This window comes from Patagioenas fasciata, chromosome 6 (assembly GCF_037038585.1).
Source record: "Patagioenas fasciata isolate bPatFas1 chromosome 6, bPatFas1.hap1, whole genome shotgun sequence".
Classification (NCBI taxonomy): domain Eukaryota; kingdom Metazoa; phylum Chordata; class Aves; order Columbiformes; family Columbidae; genus Patagioenas; species Patagioenas fasciata.
The window spans coordinates 31,420,510-31,440,533 of record NC_092525.1 but is presented as its reverse complement, the minus strand read 5'-3'; the positions used below and the strand labels follow the sequence as shown (position 1 = coordinate 31,440,533).

At 38.3% G+C, this 20,024-nt stretch overlaps 1 protein-coding gene across 7 annotated transcripts in view; it reads right to left on the bottom strand.

Moving 5' to 3' along the window:
* Window positions 1-20,024, bottom strand: part of ABCA4 (ATP binding cassette subfamily A member 4) — an 80,137-nt gene that overhangs the window by 41,668 nt on the left and 18,445 nt on the right. For all 7 annotated transcript variants that reach the window (XM_071810405.1, XM_071810407.1, XM_071810406.1 and 4 more), the window contains 10 exons: window positions 19,644-19,841; window positions 15,483-15,572; window positions 14,850-15,090; window positions 13,180-13,319; window positions 12,079-12,195; window positions 11,128-11,325; window positions 6,594-6,799; window positions 5,621-5,797; window positions 3,663-3,885; window positions 1,672-1,893 (listed from right to left, as the gene is read on the bottom strand). In XM_071810405.1, the coding sequence (XP_071666506.1) occupies window positions 1,672-1,893; window positions 3,663-3,885; window positions 5,621-5,797; window positions 6,594-6,799; window positions 11,128-11,325; window positions 12,079-12,195; window positions 13,180-13,319; window positions 14,850-15,090; window positions 15,483-15,572; window positions 19,644-19,841 (1,812 nt within the window). The remainder of the gene's footprint in view (window positions 1-1,671; window positions 1,894-3,662; window positions 3,886-5,620; window positions 5,798-6,593; window positions 6,800-11,127; window positions 11,326-12,078; window positions 12,196-13,179; window positions 13,320-14,849; window positions 15,091-15,482; window positions 15,573-19,643; window positions 19,842-20,024) is intronic.

The following is a 20,024-nucleotide window of genomic DNA, read 5'->3' as shown; positions in this document are numbered from 1 at the left end:
TCACAGCTTGTTCTTTTCCAGAACTCTGTTCAGAAAATTCTACAGATGCATGTAGAAGTTTGCAGTGTACACCTTTGCCTATATTGGAGAAACAAAATATTTTGCGAGTGTATGGGGCAGGGCCACCATGAGTAACAAGACAGAAAGTACACCAGATGCTCAGGAGAAAGAAAACCACAAATCCCTCCTCTGGTGTGTCTGCTGCCTGGTTCTCACACAACCAACTACTAAACCAGTACAGTATCCAAACATCCTCTTCAACGTCACATGGCAAAAACAGAGCAAGAAGTGATACAGTGCTGTTTCATGAGGTATGTAGTTCAGCCAGGAACGCCAGACCTTCAGAAAATGAGGAGACAAAGGGGATCTAAACAGCAGCTCTCAGTGAGGCATTGTAATAGTGTGCTAAGTAAAAAATGTTTGGTTTTCAGCAATACAATCATTGTTCAATTACTTTACTTGTCCTTAAATTTTATTTTTTCTTCAGGTGCCCTACACCTGCATACCCTGCCCCTTATCATCCCTTGTAATTAGCTCTTCAGAGACTAACCTCTGAACAACAAATATAAGACAAAATGTATCAGGAAAGAAAAATATTTATGGTTTCTGGCCAGCAAATATCCTTTCTTACATGAATGCCTCCTCCTTCACTTCAGGGTTAGAAGATAATTGTCTTTATACTTAGACTATGTGCTAGTCTCAAGATTTCTTCCCAAATCAGAACCTGTCAGAGGCCAACCCTACTCATTTCCTGACATAATGACAGGATAAAAGCTTTGTACTTTGTTGCCTTAACCGGTAGAACTAAAAATGGTACAAACAATATCTGTATAGCCCATCAGTTACGAAAGCTAATTCATTGCCATATTTACACTTAGTTATAGTTTTTGTAGTGTTTTATTTTTCTTTTTCATTAGATTTTCTAGTGCAAGAGAATATAGTACTTCTCTTTTACCCAAGTTGTCAGAACATTCAGCAAAGATGGGGAGACTGGATTCAAACACCTGCTCCCCTTCCTGATTGGGCAACAGAAAATCAGTCTGAATAATTTAGTAAGTTCACAGTTCCATTTCCAGCAAGAAATTTCCACCTCCACTGAATTGTTAAGGATCTTACCTATAATGGAAGAGAACTAACAAGGAAGTTTTGCACAGAGAATATCTACAGCTCCGTAGATGGAAGATACTTCTTAGAGCTTTGGCACCTGGGTTCAAATCCTAGCTCTATGTTCAGATAAGAAAGGAACGTTAATCTGAGGTCCTCTCATACTTAGATATCACCCTGTTATCTAGGTTATAGTACATGAAAAAGATAAGTTTCCCCATTTTGTGAATTGCCTTTATTAAACAAACCAGAGTTAAATTTGCTTTGACTTATTAGGAAGTGTTCAAACGTTTTTGAACATTATGCTAATTTCCTAGTATTCAGAAAGTAAAATAAATTTTATTGAATTTTCTAAAAGCCATGAAAATATCGCTTGGTCACTAGCCCTGCTAAAGGCTTATTCATTGTAATCCCTAATAATTTGAGAGAGATGCAGAATTGTCTCGCTCTGAAACAAACAAAGCAGAGAGGAAGGGGTGTGGAATGCTTTGCTACTCACATATGCACAGTGAGAAGGGCAGCTAAAATTTGAACTCAAAGATACCATATGATCAGTGAAAGGCTTACTGCTAGGATCTTCAGATTAATAGTCATGCGGTCTTGCCAGGCAAAGCAGACAATGTGAGGGAGGTACAAGGTGAAATAGATGACTCCACTGCAGGCAGCTGCCAGATTTGCTTTGGAGAAAAAGGTGCTGAACAAGAAACACTGCATTATGGTGGCTGTGGTGAACGTCAGAAGGAACAGAAAGAAGAGAAGTGGATTGCTATAATGTAGTACTTGTCCACACTGTAAGCAAAGAAAAACAGAAACATTTAGAAGTAATGCCATTTTCTAAACTAGCAGAAAATATCAGAATTGCCACTGACATGCGACCTGTAATGAGTAATAAGACAGTCTATCTTAGCTAATATGACTTATAATTCTCCCAGACAGTAATGTTTCAACACCTGAGGTCATTACAATAACAAATCCTTCATTTAACTTTATCCCTGCACCTGGATTGTGACTTCAGGTTAGTACAATTGGCTATGAAGTTCATATTCATATTTGATGACTGAATTAAGATCATAACTGATTGAAAATGGACATTCTGTCCCTGTTTTAATAAGTAAATGATTCCAAGCAAGATGTGTCTGCTAAGAAATCTGTACATTCTAAATAAAACTATTTGAACTATCATACTACATTTTCATCGATCTCATCTAATCTTCAGGTCGCTCGCTCGATGTGCAAGACAGGCAACGTAAGGAAGCCTGAACAAAATGCATCTTAAAAAAATATAATAATAGGAAAATTATAAAGCTTCTGCACCTAAATGATATTAAAACTCCAGAAGTGTATCACAGCTGAGGAATCCAAGTGCAGTTTCTCAGAGAAGCTTGTGTAATAACTAAATCACTTGGTGAACTTTTATTTACCTTCCTTAGAGATTTTGTAGATTAAACCTCTCCCTCAAGAAGAGCATAGACTGCTACTGAGTATCTATTTACTCCTAAGAAACAATGTTGAAACCTATTTATAAGGCTCAACTTTGTTTTGAGACATATATAAGGATCAAAACGGTCTATAAAGCTATAAATACGTCTCAACATTGTTGGAACACCCTACTGGGCCTCTGAGACCAATTTCTTTATCAACAGCGATACAATCTCTCATAAGAATGTATTTACAAAGGTGCGTCACACTGGCATAGTAAAATCCAGGAAAGGAAGTGAATTACAAGTATAAGCACATTCCTCTCTGGTATTGACTATGTCCTGATTTTCAGTTAAAGCAGTGCAGTGAATGAAGTAAGCTCTCTCTACCCACCCAGACTGTAATGGAACTGCAAGGACCTAGAAGAACTCATCAGGCCTGGCTGATAATACAGAGCAGATTGAACCCTAATTATGCATTTATACCAATAGCAGTTCCCCACATCAGAAAAGATGCAGCAGTATTTTTTCTTGTCAAAATGCTACAGATTTTTATAATTAAATATAGCAGCTAGGAGGAGCTTGGTTCTCAGGTAACATAGATAAGAGGGATCAAAAGGTTTGTGATTTTAGTGTTGTTGGGGTTTTTTGTGTGTGTTTTTTTGTTGCTTGTTTTGTTTTTTTCAGGTTGTCCTGAAAGTTCTGTCCTTGCAGCCTCTTTTTTTCATTGACATAGTGGCATAATTTCTAAGCAGGCAAACACTGAATATTACAAATTAATCACATATGGTGAATTACAGGATTAAAATTTTCATATTATGATCCCTTCTATTTAAAGCAACAATTATTATTTATTGCGAGATCTGCTTCTGACTAGAAGACATATAACATCTAGAGTTATCAGCTTGATGCATTCTTTCGTAGGAGATCTCACAAGGACTCTTACTAGTGAATTTATCTTTCTGTCTCTGCCAAGAGCTGATGCTCTCATGAAGTCTGCTTAGAAGAACGTGCCTGCTATTGCTGCAATCAGAGCAGGCCACCAGCCATTGACATCTCCCTATTTAGAGCTACTGTTCTTTCTCAACAGCAAGCTGGAATCAGCAGTGCAAACACAAGTCTGAGAGTGGCAATCCTTACCATAATCAGCACTGTGAGGAGGAATGTGCTCACAGCCATCATGCCGAAGCTGTCTAGGAACCAAGTGCACCAAATCACCCCATTAGTTACACCCCTGTTCTTCATAGCCTCTTTCAGGCGCATTTCCTTCTCCAGCACTATACTCTTCACAGTCATGGAAACCGAATATATCCAAGCTAGCACCATGAAGATGGGAAAGGCGCGGTTTAAGGTGATCATGAAACTGCCAAACGAAGAAGGGGGAAAATAATCACATTTAGGTAAAGCAGAGAAATATTGAGATGAAAAGCAAGAATGAAAAAGAGAAGGGGTCGTGAAGAACACATTTATTAAACACGGGAGTGGAAATTCTCAGTCTAAACATCAATAACACATTGCCATTGAACTTCACAAGCAACCTAAATATTAATGAACTAATGGTTGCTGCACTCCCATGAGACAGATGTTATTTCTGTTTTACAGAGAGGTTCTAAGGGTTACTGAAGGCTAGAAAACATGCAGTGGCTCACGAAAATGCATCTTTCAGTGAACTGCAATAGTCCTTTTAATGTGATAGGGATCAAGGCACCCACAGTCCCTCTGCCTCCATGTAGCCATGAAATCCCCACACACCCAGGAGCACAGTCTCTTTCTTTTTCCATTACAGAGCAACAAACCACCTCTTTCTCATTTAGCTTCTTTATCCTGCTCTTCACCAGGGAAATTAACTCCTGGTGCCTGAGATAATGAACTGCAGCCACGGTCCTGGAATACTTTGCTAGATTCAAAAGAAATTTAAGACAAAAAAACTGTCAATCTGCATAAAAACCATGGGCAGGAATTAGGGAGAAGAAGGTCAGAGAACACCAGGTTATTGTTGAAAACTGTAGCACCCACAAGGGAAGGAAAAGGGCTGATGTCAACAGAAACCAATGCCATACATCCAGTTTGATTGCAAATACTAGTAATGGAATCCTGTTTAGGGATGTGGTTAGGATTATGGAAAGAAAGAGTTTCAAGACCCTAAATTGCCTGGCAAGTCTGCAAGGCCTGTAGGTATCTTCAAGGACCAAAACCTACACCTTTGGGTATTGGTATATCCAGATATGATTAAGCCTAGGGTTAGGGTTTGGTAATATACTTGAAGAGATTGGGTTGTTTGATTCTTCAAGGTTTAACAAAGATAGCAAGAGAGGTAACAATTCCATTGTGACAAGCATTTCCTGTTCAATTTTTCTTTAGGAAATGATCTTCTGGATTTAAAGAAATCTGGGTTTTACACATGTAATTAGGGAAGACAGGTTTACTACCTTCAACGGATTCTGCACAGTCAACTGAAGGATGCAGTGTTTGTTCTAACATGGGTCATTGCTTTGCGTTCAGTTTTGCTACAGGCACTGGCCATATACTATAGCATGAGGCTTAGTTTCAGTTAGAAAAAAACTTTTTAAAACATCACATTTTCGCTGGGTCCTGTGAAATCACAGGGGTCATTCCAGGGCTGACATTGTAGGGAGCAAAGCATTATAGTTGGTGTGCCCTTTTCACAACAGATTCTCGGCTGTAATTGGTGTGAAGCTTCAGGTTAGGTTATTATCATTGCCTGGAAAAGTAACACAAAAACACTCAGATATTTTTTTTTTTTTTTTTTTTTTTTTAAATTTTGTGTGATATGCAAAATTGGAAGAAAACTGCTGGTTTTAAGGGGTCAGTGTTTTTTGTTCATTTTAGGTCTGGACACTTGTTACCTGGATGCAACAAAAACCAGGACTGGGATTAGGGGTAGAACCTTAGCAGAGGTGCTTTCTGGAGTCTGGGTTATGGCAGGATAAGGAAAAGAATAAATTCAGTCAGTTATGTCTCAGTTATTGCTCTTGCATGTATACCTTAAGAGTAGGGTTATAACTGGTGTTTGAGAGTCTTAAGGCACCCAGCAAACCAAGTATTCATCAAAATTAAGACAAATTGCTTTTACTCACACATCATCCACAAAACATGGGTATGGCATTTGCTGTAGATAAATTCCTAATGGCACTTCAGTGTTGGTCTGGGTCTTTATAATCCCATGCTCAATCATGTCTTGGAGATATGCAAAGCCTCCCCAGATATAACGTAAGTCATCCACAGGATCAGCTCTTGGACCGGGATCCCAATACCTCAAAAGAAAATTCACATGGAAATCATTGAGGTAAACAGCGGCTTTAGGAAGCAGGGGGTGGGATGAGGGTGGAAATAAATAAATAAATAAATCTTAGCTGCTGAAATTGTAGAGGCACTGCTTGGAGTTGTTTTTTCCAGATTTCTGTTGTCAGGCCATAGTGCTTGAGAAAGTATGACCTGGAAGATTCTTTCATTTCCTTTAATTTTCTCTACACTGACACAAACCAGTATATTTGGCCAAAATGTACATAAATTGATCACGTAGCAGAGTAACTGTTCTAGAATATAAATAGCTGTATTTGGAATACAGTATCCTTGGAGAGGAAACTGGAACAGCGATTCCAACTACCAGACACCATTATATTCCTCCGTGTAGACAATCCTGAGAAATTATTTCTGCTGTCCCTTTAAGTAAGTCCATTTGAGGGGGACCTTAAGAGGAATAGCAGAAGTTCTGCTGTCTAGGTGGAGGAGAGCTGGCTCACAATCCACATAGGACTTCCTTGTCGTCAGTGATGGAGCCAACTAAAAACATCAGCAGGATACTGAAGAGGTTTTGAGCAGTCTCATTCCACTTGCCATGTATCCATACCCATACAACTGCCTGCTCTATGGCCTGTCACAAGAGTGACACCACTTGTGTCAATATTGGGTAACTGGAGATGGATTCTGCACTGCATTACATATTAACTGTTGGTGAATACAGTTGGATTTCATGCATGTATCCAATGTCCTCATGTCTCTCATAGTCATGTTATGGCACGCAAGAACTGAGAAGGAACCATCACTTACCTGTCTTTGATTTTGTTTGTTTTCTCCACTGCATCTATGTCCATCCGGATCTTGTATTTCACATGTGATGGAAGATTGCTTGTGGTAGGCTCTATGTCTGGAAAAACTACACCTGCCCAGAATTTGTTTTCCTCCAGCAGATGAAGGGCTCGATGAGTGAGCTGAGTTTCATTAATATAACCTTCAAATTTATCCAGGGTCAAGCACTACAGGTAATCACAATGAGAAAAATCACAGGAGAATAAACCAGTGAGATGTATACATTAAAGCAAACCTCAGTGGTTGCAAACAAAATAGGGAAGTAGATTCATCTGAAGTAGTTGCTGAAACTATTAAAAGTTGACTCTTCCTCCTTCCTGAAATATTCCCCATTCTTAGTCTAATTCTTATAACAAATTCAAGACACATGGCATTATTAATACATGCTCAGAAACATCATTCTCCCTAAAAAGAACTGTAAACCTCAGATTTAGCATTGCTCTGGTCAATGTGAGTGGATGGAATGATTTTGAAGGCAGCTTATTCCCAGTTTTTAAGGATTGCCATCTCTAAGCTCAAGAAATGTCCATCCTGACCAGTAAGAAATCAAGCAAATTCAGATGTACCTGTACAAAACATATAGCCAGTACCAGGTTCAGCCGAAGCCTATGATGCCACATTTACTACTTAGATAGAATGAAATGATTTTTAAAAATATATTGAAGCTTGTGTAATCATCCAGCCATGGAAAAGTGAACTCTGCCATCTGGACTATACTTAGAAGATTCCCTTAAAAAGGCAAATATCTGAATTGGAAGGGCGAAAGCTGCAGCACAGGTGAGGTCCCAGTATCAGGGACTTTCTCCACAGTTGGCATACAGAAGACAAAATTAATTCACCTATAAAATAAATCTGGTCAAAAGACCTTTTCAGCAGTCTAGCTGAATCAAAACACTATCCTTTCTCAACTTTTGGAACATTTTTTTCAGCTTAGGAAGTGCCTGAGTGAACACCAGGGAGCTAAAGGATGACTGATCCATAAGAAAAGCACATTAGCCACGGATTTCAACTGAAAAGCACTTTGTCAAATGAAGCACTGGTAAAGTCAGAGCATAAATTTGAATCTTAAAGTCTCTTAGGTATTTAGGCATTTATTCCTATTTAATGCCAGTCAACTAGTCAATTGATCTTCCTGATAATACTGTGTCCCTACTGGATTCTGACATGATTAACCTGCTGCCTTAAATTAACGTGCTTTGACTATCTTGATAACAACACATAGTTTACCCTTCACAGCAAAGTCTTCTTTCTTAGTCTCTGTCATTATTATGAAATGTATTATTATCACATATATACAGAACACACCAAGTCCTAAATATCTAAGCCCTTTATATCATCCCATTTAACCCCTACTTAACAGGCATTGTAAGACAACAAGACTGTGAACACTATAAACTCCATCATTAGTTATCTCTAAAATTACAGACTTAAGCTTGTATATTTAGCTTCCACCCTTCAGAACTGGCAAGATATAACTAGAAAATAAAAGTATTAAAGCTCTTGGAGAACTGGGAAGATACTTATAGACTTGCCCTGCTTCATAAAATTCCAGGAGGCTAACTTGTTCGATCTTATCTTCTTGATCATTTCTTGCAGGTCAGTAACCAAAAATTACTCCACATCAAAGTGCTCATACAGACAACTTGCTATTTAATGGACAGACATCTTAAAGACTCTTCTATTCAACCTTTCCCTGTGATAAACCATGCTCTGTTTCCTTTAAAACTTGACGTGTCATAGTTTAATGGGATCTATATGAAAACATATTTTTAACTGGCAGCAAAACAAAACAGTGCTTAAATTGATAACTTCATTATTTTGTAGCTTTACTCTTCCTGGTGTTTTGCAAATGTTCAGTCTCCTAGTTTGGTTTACAAAATTAAACTACACACAATTTTGTATCAAAAAACAAAACAAAGTAGAAAGTCTTTCTGTTTTGTATGCCAGAAGAGGAATCAAATGAGACTGATGGCTCAGGTTGTATTAATTTCTTGGAGATATGCTTATCCCACATAGTTAACTGAGTTCTGGAACTCAGTTTAGCTCTTGTCAAAGTGTCAGTATTTCCACAGCAAAGTCCTGCTGTAGAACTGTGTCTTTGCAGTGTCTGGAGGACTACTTGCTGTTTCTTTGTGATGAGAAATTATTTTCAAGGCACCTGTTGCAGCTGCAGAACTTATGTAGTTCTCCAGGGGAATCTATGGGAATGGCACTGGCAAAGTACCGACAGGCAACCCAGTTTGTCTAGGTTTTCACTGCAGAATAGACTGGCTGGACCAGGCTGAGGAGTAGTATGGGCTCTTATCCAGGGGTCCAGTCAAGGAAGCATCATTTGAAACAGAAAACACAAATGCTTATATCTTCTGCGTTAGAATGAAACCAGAGCTTGTATAAAAACACAGGCTAAGACACCAGTCTTGCAATAATTCACACAATTTGAAAGTGAAAAGAAATTTTTATATTGTAACCTACTACCCAAAACCTAGAATTTATTTCTCTTGACATTAATTGCCTTCAAAACCAAGGTTGAGCGCTCTACCTAGGTTTCTTTTCAGTGAATTGAAACACAGCTTGTGCCTTCATAAACCTCACTGTATCAAAATTCATTCATCAGCCGCTTGAGAAAAATTATTTCAGATCTCCCAATAATTACTTAACAGCTTTAAATGGTCCAATGAATATGAGAAAACTAAAACTACAATACTAAGAACAGGTTTGGAAGATGAAACCAGAACATAATAATCATAAAGAGGTGACTAGGTAACTCTCACAGCTTAGTTGTTCTGCAGCCTCAGGTAATCAAAGGGAAGAATAGGAAATTCTTGAGGTGGTGAGGATGAGCAGTTCATGGCATTCTCTGCTGCACCACAGCTTGCAGCAGAGATCTGGAGTCTCCAAAGACAGTTGCTGGCAGCACACCTCTCCTCATTCCATACTGTGGGAAGGAGTAGGGTGTCCCTGAAAGGGAGCTATTTGTTCCCATTGTGCTTGGCACAGTGTGAAAACATTCTCAAATGCTAATAACTCAGTGCAAACAGCAGACTTAAAAGAATAAGCTCATTACAAAGAACTTTGGGACACAAAGATCTATTTACCAGGTACAGTAGCTGCCCTGATATTGTGTATGTTCCAGCACTGACCTGCTGCAAGCAATGTATTTCACTCAGCTTGAGTAAGAAATAATTCTGTTTACATGATGAAAAAAGATCATCAGAACCATCAGAGCTTTGTGCAAAAACTTTACTGTTCCCTCTTGTAATAGCTAGAGGGAGGCAGACAAACTCTCAGTTCTTACCTTCTTGCAGGGGATGAATGATTTTTTAGACTGAACTGGATGGGGATTAGGAGAGCTAGGCTTGGTCCTGTTGATTACAACTAGTATGAATTTCCTCTGTGAGTTTGGGGCTCAGCTTATTTAACCATTAAAAATAACTAAATATTTACTTTTCTTTTAGAGGTGCTTGTATGATTTAATTCATCTCTGTAAAGACCCTCATATGGCAGATGCTAGGTACTGAGTTCCCAAGTATTAATATTACTGCCAACAGCAACAGTTTCTTAAACTCTCAGACTTAATCTGAAACATTGCAGAGTCCACTAGTTTTGCCTGGGCTCATAAATTTACAAAGAATAGTTGGCATTTCATTTGTCTAACTCAGTAGGAATCCAGCCCATCTCCGGTCCAGTTCCAAACACATCTTTACTTGCAGTCAGAAATATACTGGATAAAAACCAAACAAACCAACCTCCTGGTGTCACCTGGCTCTGGGAAGGAATGGACACAGCAGTCTGCCCAGCCTTCTAAAAAATGAGAACTTTTTTTGCACTAGGCTTAGTCCGAGTCTAATGAACTCATCAGTAAGACTGCCCCTACCAGAGTAACCTGTTAGTAAAAGTATCTTGCAAAGTATTTTTACAATGGATTGATATTTTAATCAAAATTTTTAGCATTTCTTACTTCTGTAATGAAACTTCACCTCACTTTCTGCACTGTCGTTCTCAAAAAGCCTATGAAAGCCCAGCTAAAATCATGGCAGCTTAAAGAAGGGTGTTACAAATTCCAGGAAAGAGACACAGAGATCTTGTCAGAAGTGGCTACAGAACTAGCGGAAACTCCCTCATTGGTTTCAGGAGAATTTTTTATCGAGTGCTTAAAAACCTGAAGAGGCACTTATCAAAGAACTATTAACTTCTCTGATCCTGGTCTTGCTGAAGTTAGCGGCTTGTCAGTTGTAAGTATTACCAAAAAATGTTTCCTTGAGGTTTTATATTAACTTTCTACCTCTCAGCAGTTTGTTCAGACATTTGTATTCATGTTCTTGTACTGCTGTATTATTTTTAACACGTGCTTTTAATATTGAGATTAAATCTGAAACAAATGAAGATGTCTTATGATTTTAGCCTTCCTGCATGTTGCCACAGGCCCCAAGTACTGCCTACCCTGCTTTAAGATATTCTCTACATGTGTTCCCAGCAGTGGGAGGGCTGACCTTACCTCCAGATACTGGCCGAGCAGACGCAGAGCTTGATCTGCAGTATGGAAGATGTTCCGCCAGTCAAAGTCTGCCATTCCCTTCTCCCGGCTCCCTGGTGACCCATTGTGGAGAAAGTTGATTATATGTTCAGCAGTTAAGCCTTCAGGACCCAGTTGGGTGTTCAAGAAGTTCCTCACTGTAGGGTGCTTCAGAGAGTCCTAAGGAAACACATCAGGACACCTTCACTACAATGATCCGCTTCACATGCTCTGTTTAGCTACAAAGGTTTCCATTTCAATAGCTCTTCCTGAGCTATGAAGTAGCACAAAAGCGTACGCTAAGGAATTAATTTTATAAATGGGCAATTGCATAGCTAAACTGGAAGTGAGACTTGAAAAATGGGTGAAAACAAATTTATCCTTGACAATTTATTGCATTATTTCCTTATAAGCAAGGGGATAAATGTAATAAATATCTAATCTAATATAGAAGATTGTGAACGAAACAATTGTTTTCTCTAGTATCAACTGCTTTATAAATTTAGCTACAGATACTACATGCAGCTGATCAATTCAGATCTAAGGGATGTGGAAATAAGCAATTTCCTAAGCTACTAAATTGTTGGGCCCAGCAAAAACATAGTCCTTCTTTGTCTATGCAGAACCCAAGGAAATGAAGTAGTCTGTTCTTGAAGGACATTTTGGAAAGACAGGGAAGCAGCAATTGCTGCATTTATTAAGAAGTCATTAGCCGGATTCTAGATAGCACCCAGCTCTGAAATTTTGTCACGGAGACACTGTAATGCACCCAAGCTTAGGAACCAGTCCAACAGCCTTAAAGGTCACAGATTCTTTGCTGCAAAGGCTGTGCTTCCAGCCGAACCTTCCAAATTAATTCTATTTTCCCTTAGTAAAAATGAAAGATGGCGAAGGGCTGCTCTTACTGAGGATCCCTGCTAAGTTATAACGTACACGGATCATATTCATTTGCAGGCTGTTTTGAAAGAAGTACCACAGCTGAGGTCCTATTTCTTCCCAAGATTTTGTCAACAGTCTGAGGCGTTCAAGTTCCTCAAAAGTAGAGTTTGCCTGAGGAATAAAACAGCAGAAAATGTTAATAATCCTCAGAAAAAAGAATTTGTAAAATCCAACTGGAATCAAAGTAACTTAGCATAAATCTATGTTGTATATGTAATAGAAAAAGAAGTGCACATTAACCTCAATTAATTTCAATTTCTTTAAATACTCAGGTTTTAGGCAGGAGGATTTCTTATTTTTCCCCTTGACTATTTCCCTCCATTAAGTACTACAAAGAGAGATGGTGATGTAGGCAGATGAATAAATGGGAGGCAGTTGGAGAAGACAGATACTCTCATAGTTAAGATATTAATTAAGATTTGAAATGTTGGGCTGCTGTAAATCCAATGTTTTCCTGTATAAACTATGAGCAGCAGTTCTTCTGTGCCTTACATGGACACTGAGAGTAAAGTGAATTACTGGTTGTGAGGTGGCCAAAACCAGGGTTATATGTGACCTTGATTTAACTGTTCACATTCACCCAGCTTCAGGTACTTAGCTGAAGAGTCCAGGCTCCACCGTATTTTCATGATGGGAAAATTATTTCTTATTTCAACATATATACAATACTAAACCATGATGCTGCTATTGGTTTATAATCTCTCAGTGTTAGGTCTCAACGACTATCGAAGCCTCATGGCTGCCCCATTTAAATAGTTACTGGCACAGAGCTGCTGATGTTCCTATTTCTGTAAAATATATATAAACATTACTATTGTTAGTACTACAAATGTGGAATCATGCCAAGAAAAGGCTACTTGAGCTGGAAAAAGCACATAGTGTGGACCAAGATGGGATGAATCAGTGAAGATGTCTCCTGTTGTTTTTTTTTTTTTAAACAAAGAGTAACTGTCCCTCCTCTGATGGCCATCAGAAAAAATAGAGTTCTGAGAATAAAACCTGATTAGGTTGAGGTAGTTGGGTGACTTCTTTTCAAAAGATGTTTCCTAGGATGCATTTTTTTAGACATATACATTTGTGTATTTCAAAACTTACATTTTTAAGTATTTGCCGTACAGAAGGTGAATCAGGAGCAAAGAGAATCTTTCCCATCAGCAGGGGCTTCACAGCACTCCAGGCTATTTTGGTCAAAGGGTTTGATTCCAAGTTCTGGATCAATGCATTACAAAAGGGTGCTAAAGACAGAAAGACAGTCCTTATGTAACCCTACTCAAATCCTATAATACATAATGTCCTGCAGGGCTTTTTACTGACAATATGGACAGTTTAAAGCATTTTGAATCTGAATGGGTGAAGCACATTCTGCAGTGTAGAAGTACGCCATCTTAATAGATGGAAAAGACTATTAAGTAGATATTAGAGTTGTAAAGTAGACACCATGGAAATTGCAACAGCAAACACAAATAAACATAACCATTTGAAAGCTGTCGTTATTTACGAAGTATTTCAAATAGAAAGAAACTAGATAGGTCAGATCTTATTGAACAATTTTGAACTCTAAGTGCTTTTCTCCTTTGTATTGTAATTGATACTGATAAAAAGCTGAGGTTTTTTCTCCTCTTAGAGGTTAATTCTTACACAATATAAACTATTGGAGTGGAGATCCAGCAGGTTTGGATGTTGAACTCTGGAACAGTTCAGAATCGGATCCTACAATAATTCAGAATTAAACATTTTAAAGTAAACATTTCTATCTTTCTCCTGCACTATGAAGTAATTAGCTTACTTGGATAGCCTTCAACTATTTTGTTTCCTGGTTGAAGAAATGGGAGTACTAGGTCTTCTACAGGTCTTTTGAAGGCTCAGACATAAGTAGAACCAACACTGAAAGGTAGCAGTCTCTCTATAGGCAAAATGTTCACCTGTACTTCGTAAACCACACAACCACGTTCATCATAGCAGAAGTGACACAGTAATCTACTACCAGCTATTATATGGCTGTTAGTACAGAAAAAAATGCTGGTGGTCTCAATGTAGAGAAAAGTTAAATAGGTAAACAGGAGACACAATAAAAACATAAAATAACAAATAGTAGAAGAGATAAAATTGGTTCCTCTTTGTATTCTTTCGTATTACAATAGCAAAAAGATAGGTGAGGAAATCAAAGCAAAAAAAACCTGGTAAACTGAAATATTTTCTATGTAAGATTCAGCTATGCTGCATATCTATCTATCTATCTATCTATCTATCTATCTATCTATATATACATATATACTATAATTGAATATATGTACTTGTGTGCAGGAAGGAAACAGCTGCCATATATCAAACTGATTATTATTCCAAAGAAGAGGTTCTAAAATTGCTGTGCTCCAGGCCATCAATCAAGTTGAGAGACTTAGAAAAAACTAATCTTGGAGAAAAGTAATTCCAGAATGCAGTACTGTATTTTCCTGACCTTCTTCAGTAGCATCTAGTTCTTCCTAGTATCAGTAGCACATATTAGAAGATAGGAGAGAGGGACTGTCTTAATGATGATGATGACAATGTTTATGCCTTCATATTGAAAGGAAATCTGTATTTCTATCAGTTCTAATTCTTGGGCTTCTCTGCTTCCACTCATGAAGTATGAAGTAAAACCATTTTAGCTGTCTCTAATTTCCTAAATAACTGCTTAAAACATTATTTTATAAAAGCAACAGTGGTATTTGAACATAAAGTGCATCTGTCTACAGTCTCTGTAATGGTTTGGTGGAAAAACTTACTGGTTGTATTATCATAAATATAACTGGATTTCTTCCTTGTTGAGTCAATCCCCAGGAAAGCTTTGTAGTTATTATCTTCATACCAGTTGAAGGAAAGGACTCTGGATCCACCTCCTTCTGGGTAGCCACAGAAAAGATCAGACAGCGAGTTCACCAAGTGGTCTAAGGATTCCAGCCTTCCATGTTGTACAAACGGTTGCAGCACCATCAAAAGGTTCTGAACACTCGGCTTCCTGGCCAGCTGCAGCAAGACAAGACTTTGTTAAGAGCAACCCTCAAAACAGGTAAGTATTTCGTAAGGTCTCACTTGTGTCCAGACTGGTAAATCATGGTTGCAGTCAGAACCTCATCCATTTATCACCTCTGCCCTGGCCACAGGCACCATTTGCAGTTTTGTTCTCTCATGCCTTTTCTGAAGAAAAGAATATCTTTCATATAATAATTGCCAATGCTTATGTCTACATTTATTTTGTAATGAGAGAAAAATTGATTTCTAAGGTATCAACTCTTCCCAAACAAGTCTATTTTCTTCCTGATAAAGCAGATAACTGGAAGATATAAAGAACAAAGGAAAAGGAGGACTATGCACTACCCAGAAAAGTGATGTCATCTACATATTATTAGACCACTTACCTTTTGCATCACTTGAGAGACATTAGACAGCACCCTCCCCCAGGTCTTCAGGTCAACGCCTGGTGAGTTTCTGTCCAACACAGTGGGAAGCTGTGAATAAATGAGAAATACAGATGAATTTTGTACATTACAACAGTTATTACAGTGAGAGAAAAAAAATCCAAATGTCACAAATCCAGTACCCATGTGCAGACTCACACAGCAGCCTGCAGTAGTGTTCTTACTAATATGAGGCTGGAGGGGTCACAGGTCACTGAAAATAGTTTGGGATCTGCTCTGCTTATCTAAGTCCACCATGTGAAAAGGTGTAAAAACGGAGGATGAATGCAGGAATTGCAATTTCCGAGAAGCTGCTTCTCACTGAGGCTATTCTTCCAGTAAGATGTACAGACTATTGGTAACTTCTGAATTTAGCAAAGGTTGTGATATAGATGCCCCCATTGGTCATGAAGGTAAATAACTGGTAGTATTTCACATTAGAGAGATTTCCTGATATTGGAGGCAGTCTGGTCCTCACTGTCAAGTCGGAGAGAAACCATTACTCCTGGCTCTTGCATACTGGTCAAATGACATTTCCAACAGACTTTAATGCTTTCATTATGACTGGATTCTTAAGAAACAGGTGACACCATGTGTGCTGTCACATACCATTTTGCTTGGATCACTGCATCCTTCTTTGTCAGCTGTCTAAAGAATCACATATGCACTTGGAGTTAGCACTCTTGAGGCTTTCTCAGGCATCTATTTCTTCTGGTATTACAATAAAATATAAAGCTGGAATTTCAGATAGCTAGACTGTATTATTTAACAGATAAGCCCCTAAAAAGGCTTCCCCAAAACTGTGCAGCTAAACACCCTGCTGATTCCCTGCCACTCCTTTCAGTCAGTAGGTAGTTAAGAAAGCAGAAGAAAGCTGTACGGTGTAGGTACCTGGCAGGGAATCACAAAGCCAAGAGTTTTTATGGAAAGCTTATATTAGCATGTTCTGATCTGTCACTTGTGGTTCAGGCAGGAAGCATACACACAAAATACTTCGAAATACACTTTTCCTTTGTCCCCTAAGGGGAACCAGCCTCTGCAAAGATCATACAGGATTCTTGGGGCACTTGCCTTAACTTGGCCTTTTTGAAACTGTGAGCAACAGGTATCTGAAACAATCTGAAGCAAACCAAAGAAAAGTCTGGGATAATGAATAGTTTTATTCTTTCAGCTAGAGGAAAATAAAAGAGAAATAGGGGCAAAATGACATGTTGGCTCCTAAGTATTATTCCTTGCAGGAGGCATTCAATATTAATCAGGTCTTAATAGAAACGTCCTAAAATGACTGAATTTGTACTCAGCTAGTTCATTTTCTCTAGAAGCACGCATAAGACAGGGACAGCAGACGTTATATACAAAATATACTCTCATCTGACCAGCGTAGCAGAGCATACAATTCGGAATGTTTATTGACCCTGAGCAAAGAGCAGGATGAAAGCTTTCCTCCAAATACTTATCCAACTATTTTCATATTCATTGGACGTGAATACAGTGTCATGAAAAAAAGGCAAGAGCAGAAACATTGAAGAGTTTCTTTCCAACAACAGAAGGCCCAGTTCTGGAATCCACAATCAGCTGCCCATCCTACAATAAGCCCTACTCTGCAAAAACAAATTCTGGTATGTGATTGCTTACAACATACAACTGTAAGAGTGCAGAAAATAGCCTGGGTCTTGAATACACAGGTATTTCTAACGTAGAAGTTCTAAAACTAATATAGAATTTTAAAAAGCCCAACAAATGTTCATTCTGCATGTGTCACTGAGTGTAGATGTAAACTCAGTTTGATTACATAGCAAGCATATGTGGTGATACTCGTCACAGCAGCTGTTTCGGCAACATACGTCCGCTTAGTGAAGAACTGCTGATCTCCACCCAAAATTGCCAGGAGGTATTAAAGAATTGTATTTTTATTTATTTATAAGGTTTGAAGACCTTCTAACGAAGCATAAACAGGCAGGTTCAAGCGCAGCAGTGCTCCAGAAAAAGGCTCATTTTCCTTGCTGCAGCTGAGCCAGCCAGACAGCAAAGGAAGGATCTTATTTTTCTGTTTCTACTTTGCTATCAAAACTGTGAGTTGCTTTAATTCTGTCAAAAAACCCTTAGAGGGTACACATGACCACACGAACAATTAGAGAGTATGTTTAGGCACATACATACCTGAATATGTTGATCAAATTCAACAAGAAAAAATAATTATAAAGTGGAGGAGAAGCACATTGTAAAAATAGCTGTATCAAAGACTGCATATGCACAGTCTACCTTTTAGTTTAACAGGAGTAATTGAGATGGATTTTGATTTAAAAGGGATACTTCTGCCTTGGAAAAAAATAGAAATATATTAAAATTATTATTTAGCAACTATAATGACTGGAGTGTGGGAAAGCTTCTATCAACTTGAGGTCTCATTGTGTTAGGCATCAGGAAAAGAGAATCTCACTTCTCTGCAGCTGGTTGCAGCTGGAATCAGGTTGTGGATACCCCTTCCAGCACACAAACTTCCAACACTTTGGGGAAGTCGTGGCACACAGATCTTGCAGTAACAGATCAGACAGTAAGCCTGCATCTGAACACTCAGTCTTTCACAACTCCAGATTTTGGGTTCAGGTTTATGTTTCTGTTTCCCATTTAAGTCTAATTTTTGTTTGAACACAGACAACTGCTTCATCAAATCTCATCTTTCCATTTTATTTGATAAGGCAGTAAAATCATGTTAGCGGCTCAATTTTAAAGCTGGGCATATTCACATGAAGTCCTTAAATGCTGAAAACCTATCTTAGAAGTACTGTAGCATTAGTTCTCCGCTACTTCCAGCTAGCATCTGATATACAAAAATAGCTGAGTATATTTTTAGAAATGGAAAATAACAGTTTTCAAAAGCCGACCACAGATTCTGATCAGGATTGGCAAAATCACATGGGCACAATGAATGACTGTCAATACTACAATAATCAAATAGTAATTTGACTGGTCTGCCAATTAAAGCTTCTGGTATCCTCTGTTCCCTGTTATGAGCCACTGAAAGCTGAATAAAATCCATGTTAAGCTACTCATGGTGTTACACTTTTATGGCAGAAAAGTCCAATCAATACTTCTCATATATCCTGCCTGCTGTATACAGCAAACTGCCAACGTGGTTGTCTCATGACATTAAGTTACAAGGTTAAAACCAGCAAATTAAATTCATTGTCAAAAAAATGCAAAGTCATGATCATGGGGAAAACAAAACCAAAATACGTATATGCAGTGACAGGCTATAGGATTGCTATCATGAGGGAAGACACCTTGGAGTCTTTACAAATAGTTTTCTGAAAGCACCATCTTAGTGTGTGGAATACAAATGGAGTATTAGAAAAATATTAGAACAGAGAGTAAAAGCAACAAAAATCCACTAGCATGCCATTTTATATAAAAAAATAAAAAAATCTTCATATTATTAATTTTCAGTCTATAATTAAACATAAATAAAAACAAATAAATATAAAAATGGCCATATTCAACCAAGGTTGCAGTTGTGGTTAATTTAGAGCAAGAAGGTGACAATAAAAACAGGAAGAGCACAAATAAGAGCAACGAAAATAAACAGAGGTAAGGAAAATATTCCAGAGAAAGAGAGATGAGAGCCAGTACTACTTCTTGGGGTTTTGTCTGTTTGTTTGTTTTTAAAAAAGGCTCATACGGCTACCCCAGCTCAAGCTGCATCATGGCTTTGACTTCAGTGTAAAATTCTGTTGTGCTGGATGGAGCAAAGACAAGACAGGTTACATGGGGTATTTTCAGAATTCTCAGCAAGATCCCTGTAGGTCTTGCCACACACTGTTTTGCTACACAGACTGGAATGACCAGATAACAGTTCCACACTCACTCTGATTTTAAAATTCCATTTGAATCTTTTAGTTCTTTTGCACTGTGAATTTTATCTGTTTCAACCCAAAGCATACTCAGAGCTGTCTAGTGTCCTGCTGATGGTAGGTTAATGATCACACATCCATAACCTTGCATTTGCAGGGCTAAATAAACATGGAACACTGGTGATGTATTACAAAGAAAATTCTCGAAGGGCAATGAAATATCAGCCAAAAGAATGACAGCATAAGGAAGGATGATTGTGTTAATACTTACCAGCTGAAATAGCTTAAAAAAGTCAACATTTGCATACAAGGCATCTTCTACTCTCTGCAGGCTTTCCTGGGACAAGGCACACATGGCCTTGTGCACAGAAGGGAGACCTCTTCGGCTGCTGAAGATAATAAAGCGGTCCAGGAGCATCTGACTGCAAGCGATGTCCTTCAGAGTCAAGCTAGGGACACCATAGGCAAACTGCAAGCAAAACCAATGTTTTGTTTACCATTGTGGAACCTTTGTACTGCTCAGGAACAATTAAAGATTTATCAAGAAAGGGACATCTTGATATCAGCTCCTGCTAATATTTTCTGAATGGCTGTGGTCAGTTGAAGCATCAACTCTTGATCCACCTTCCCTTCATATTATGCTAGATCACCT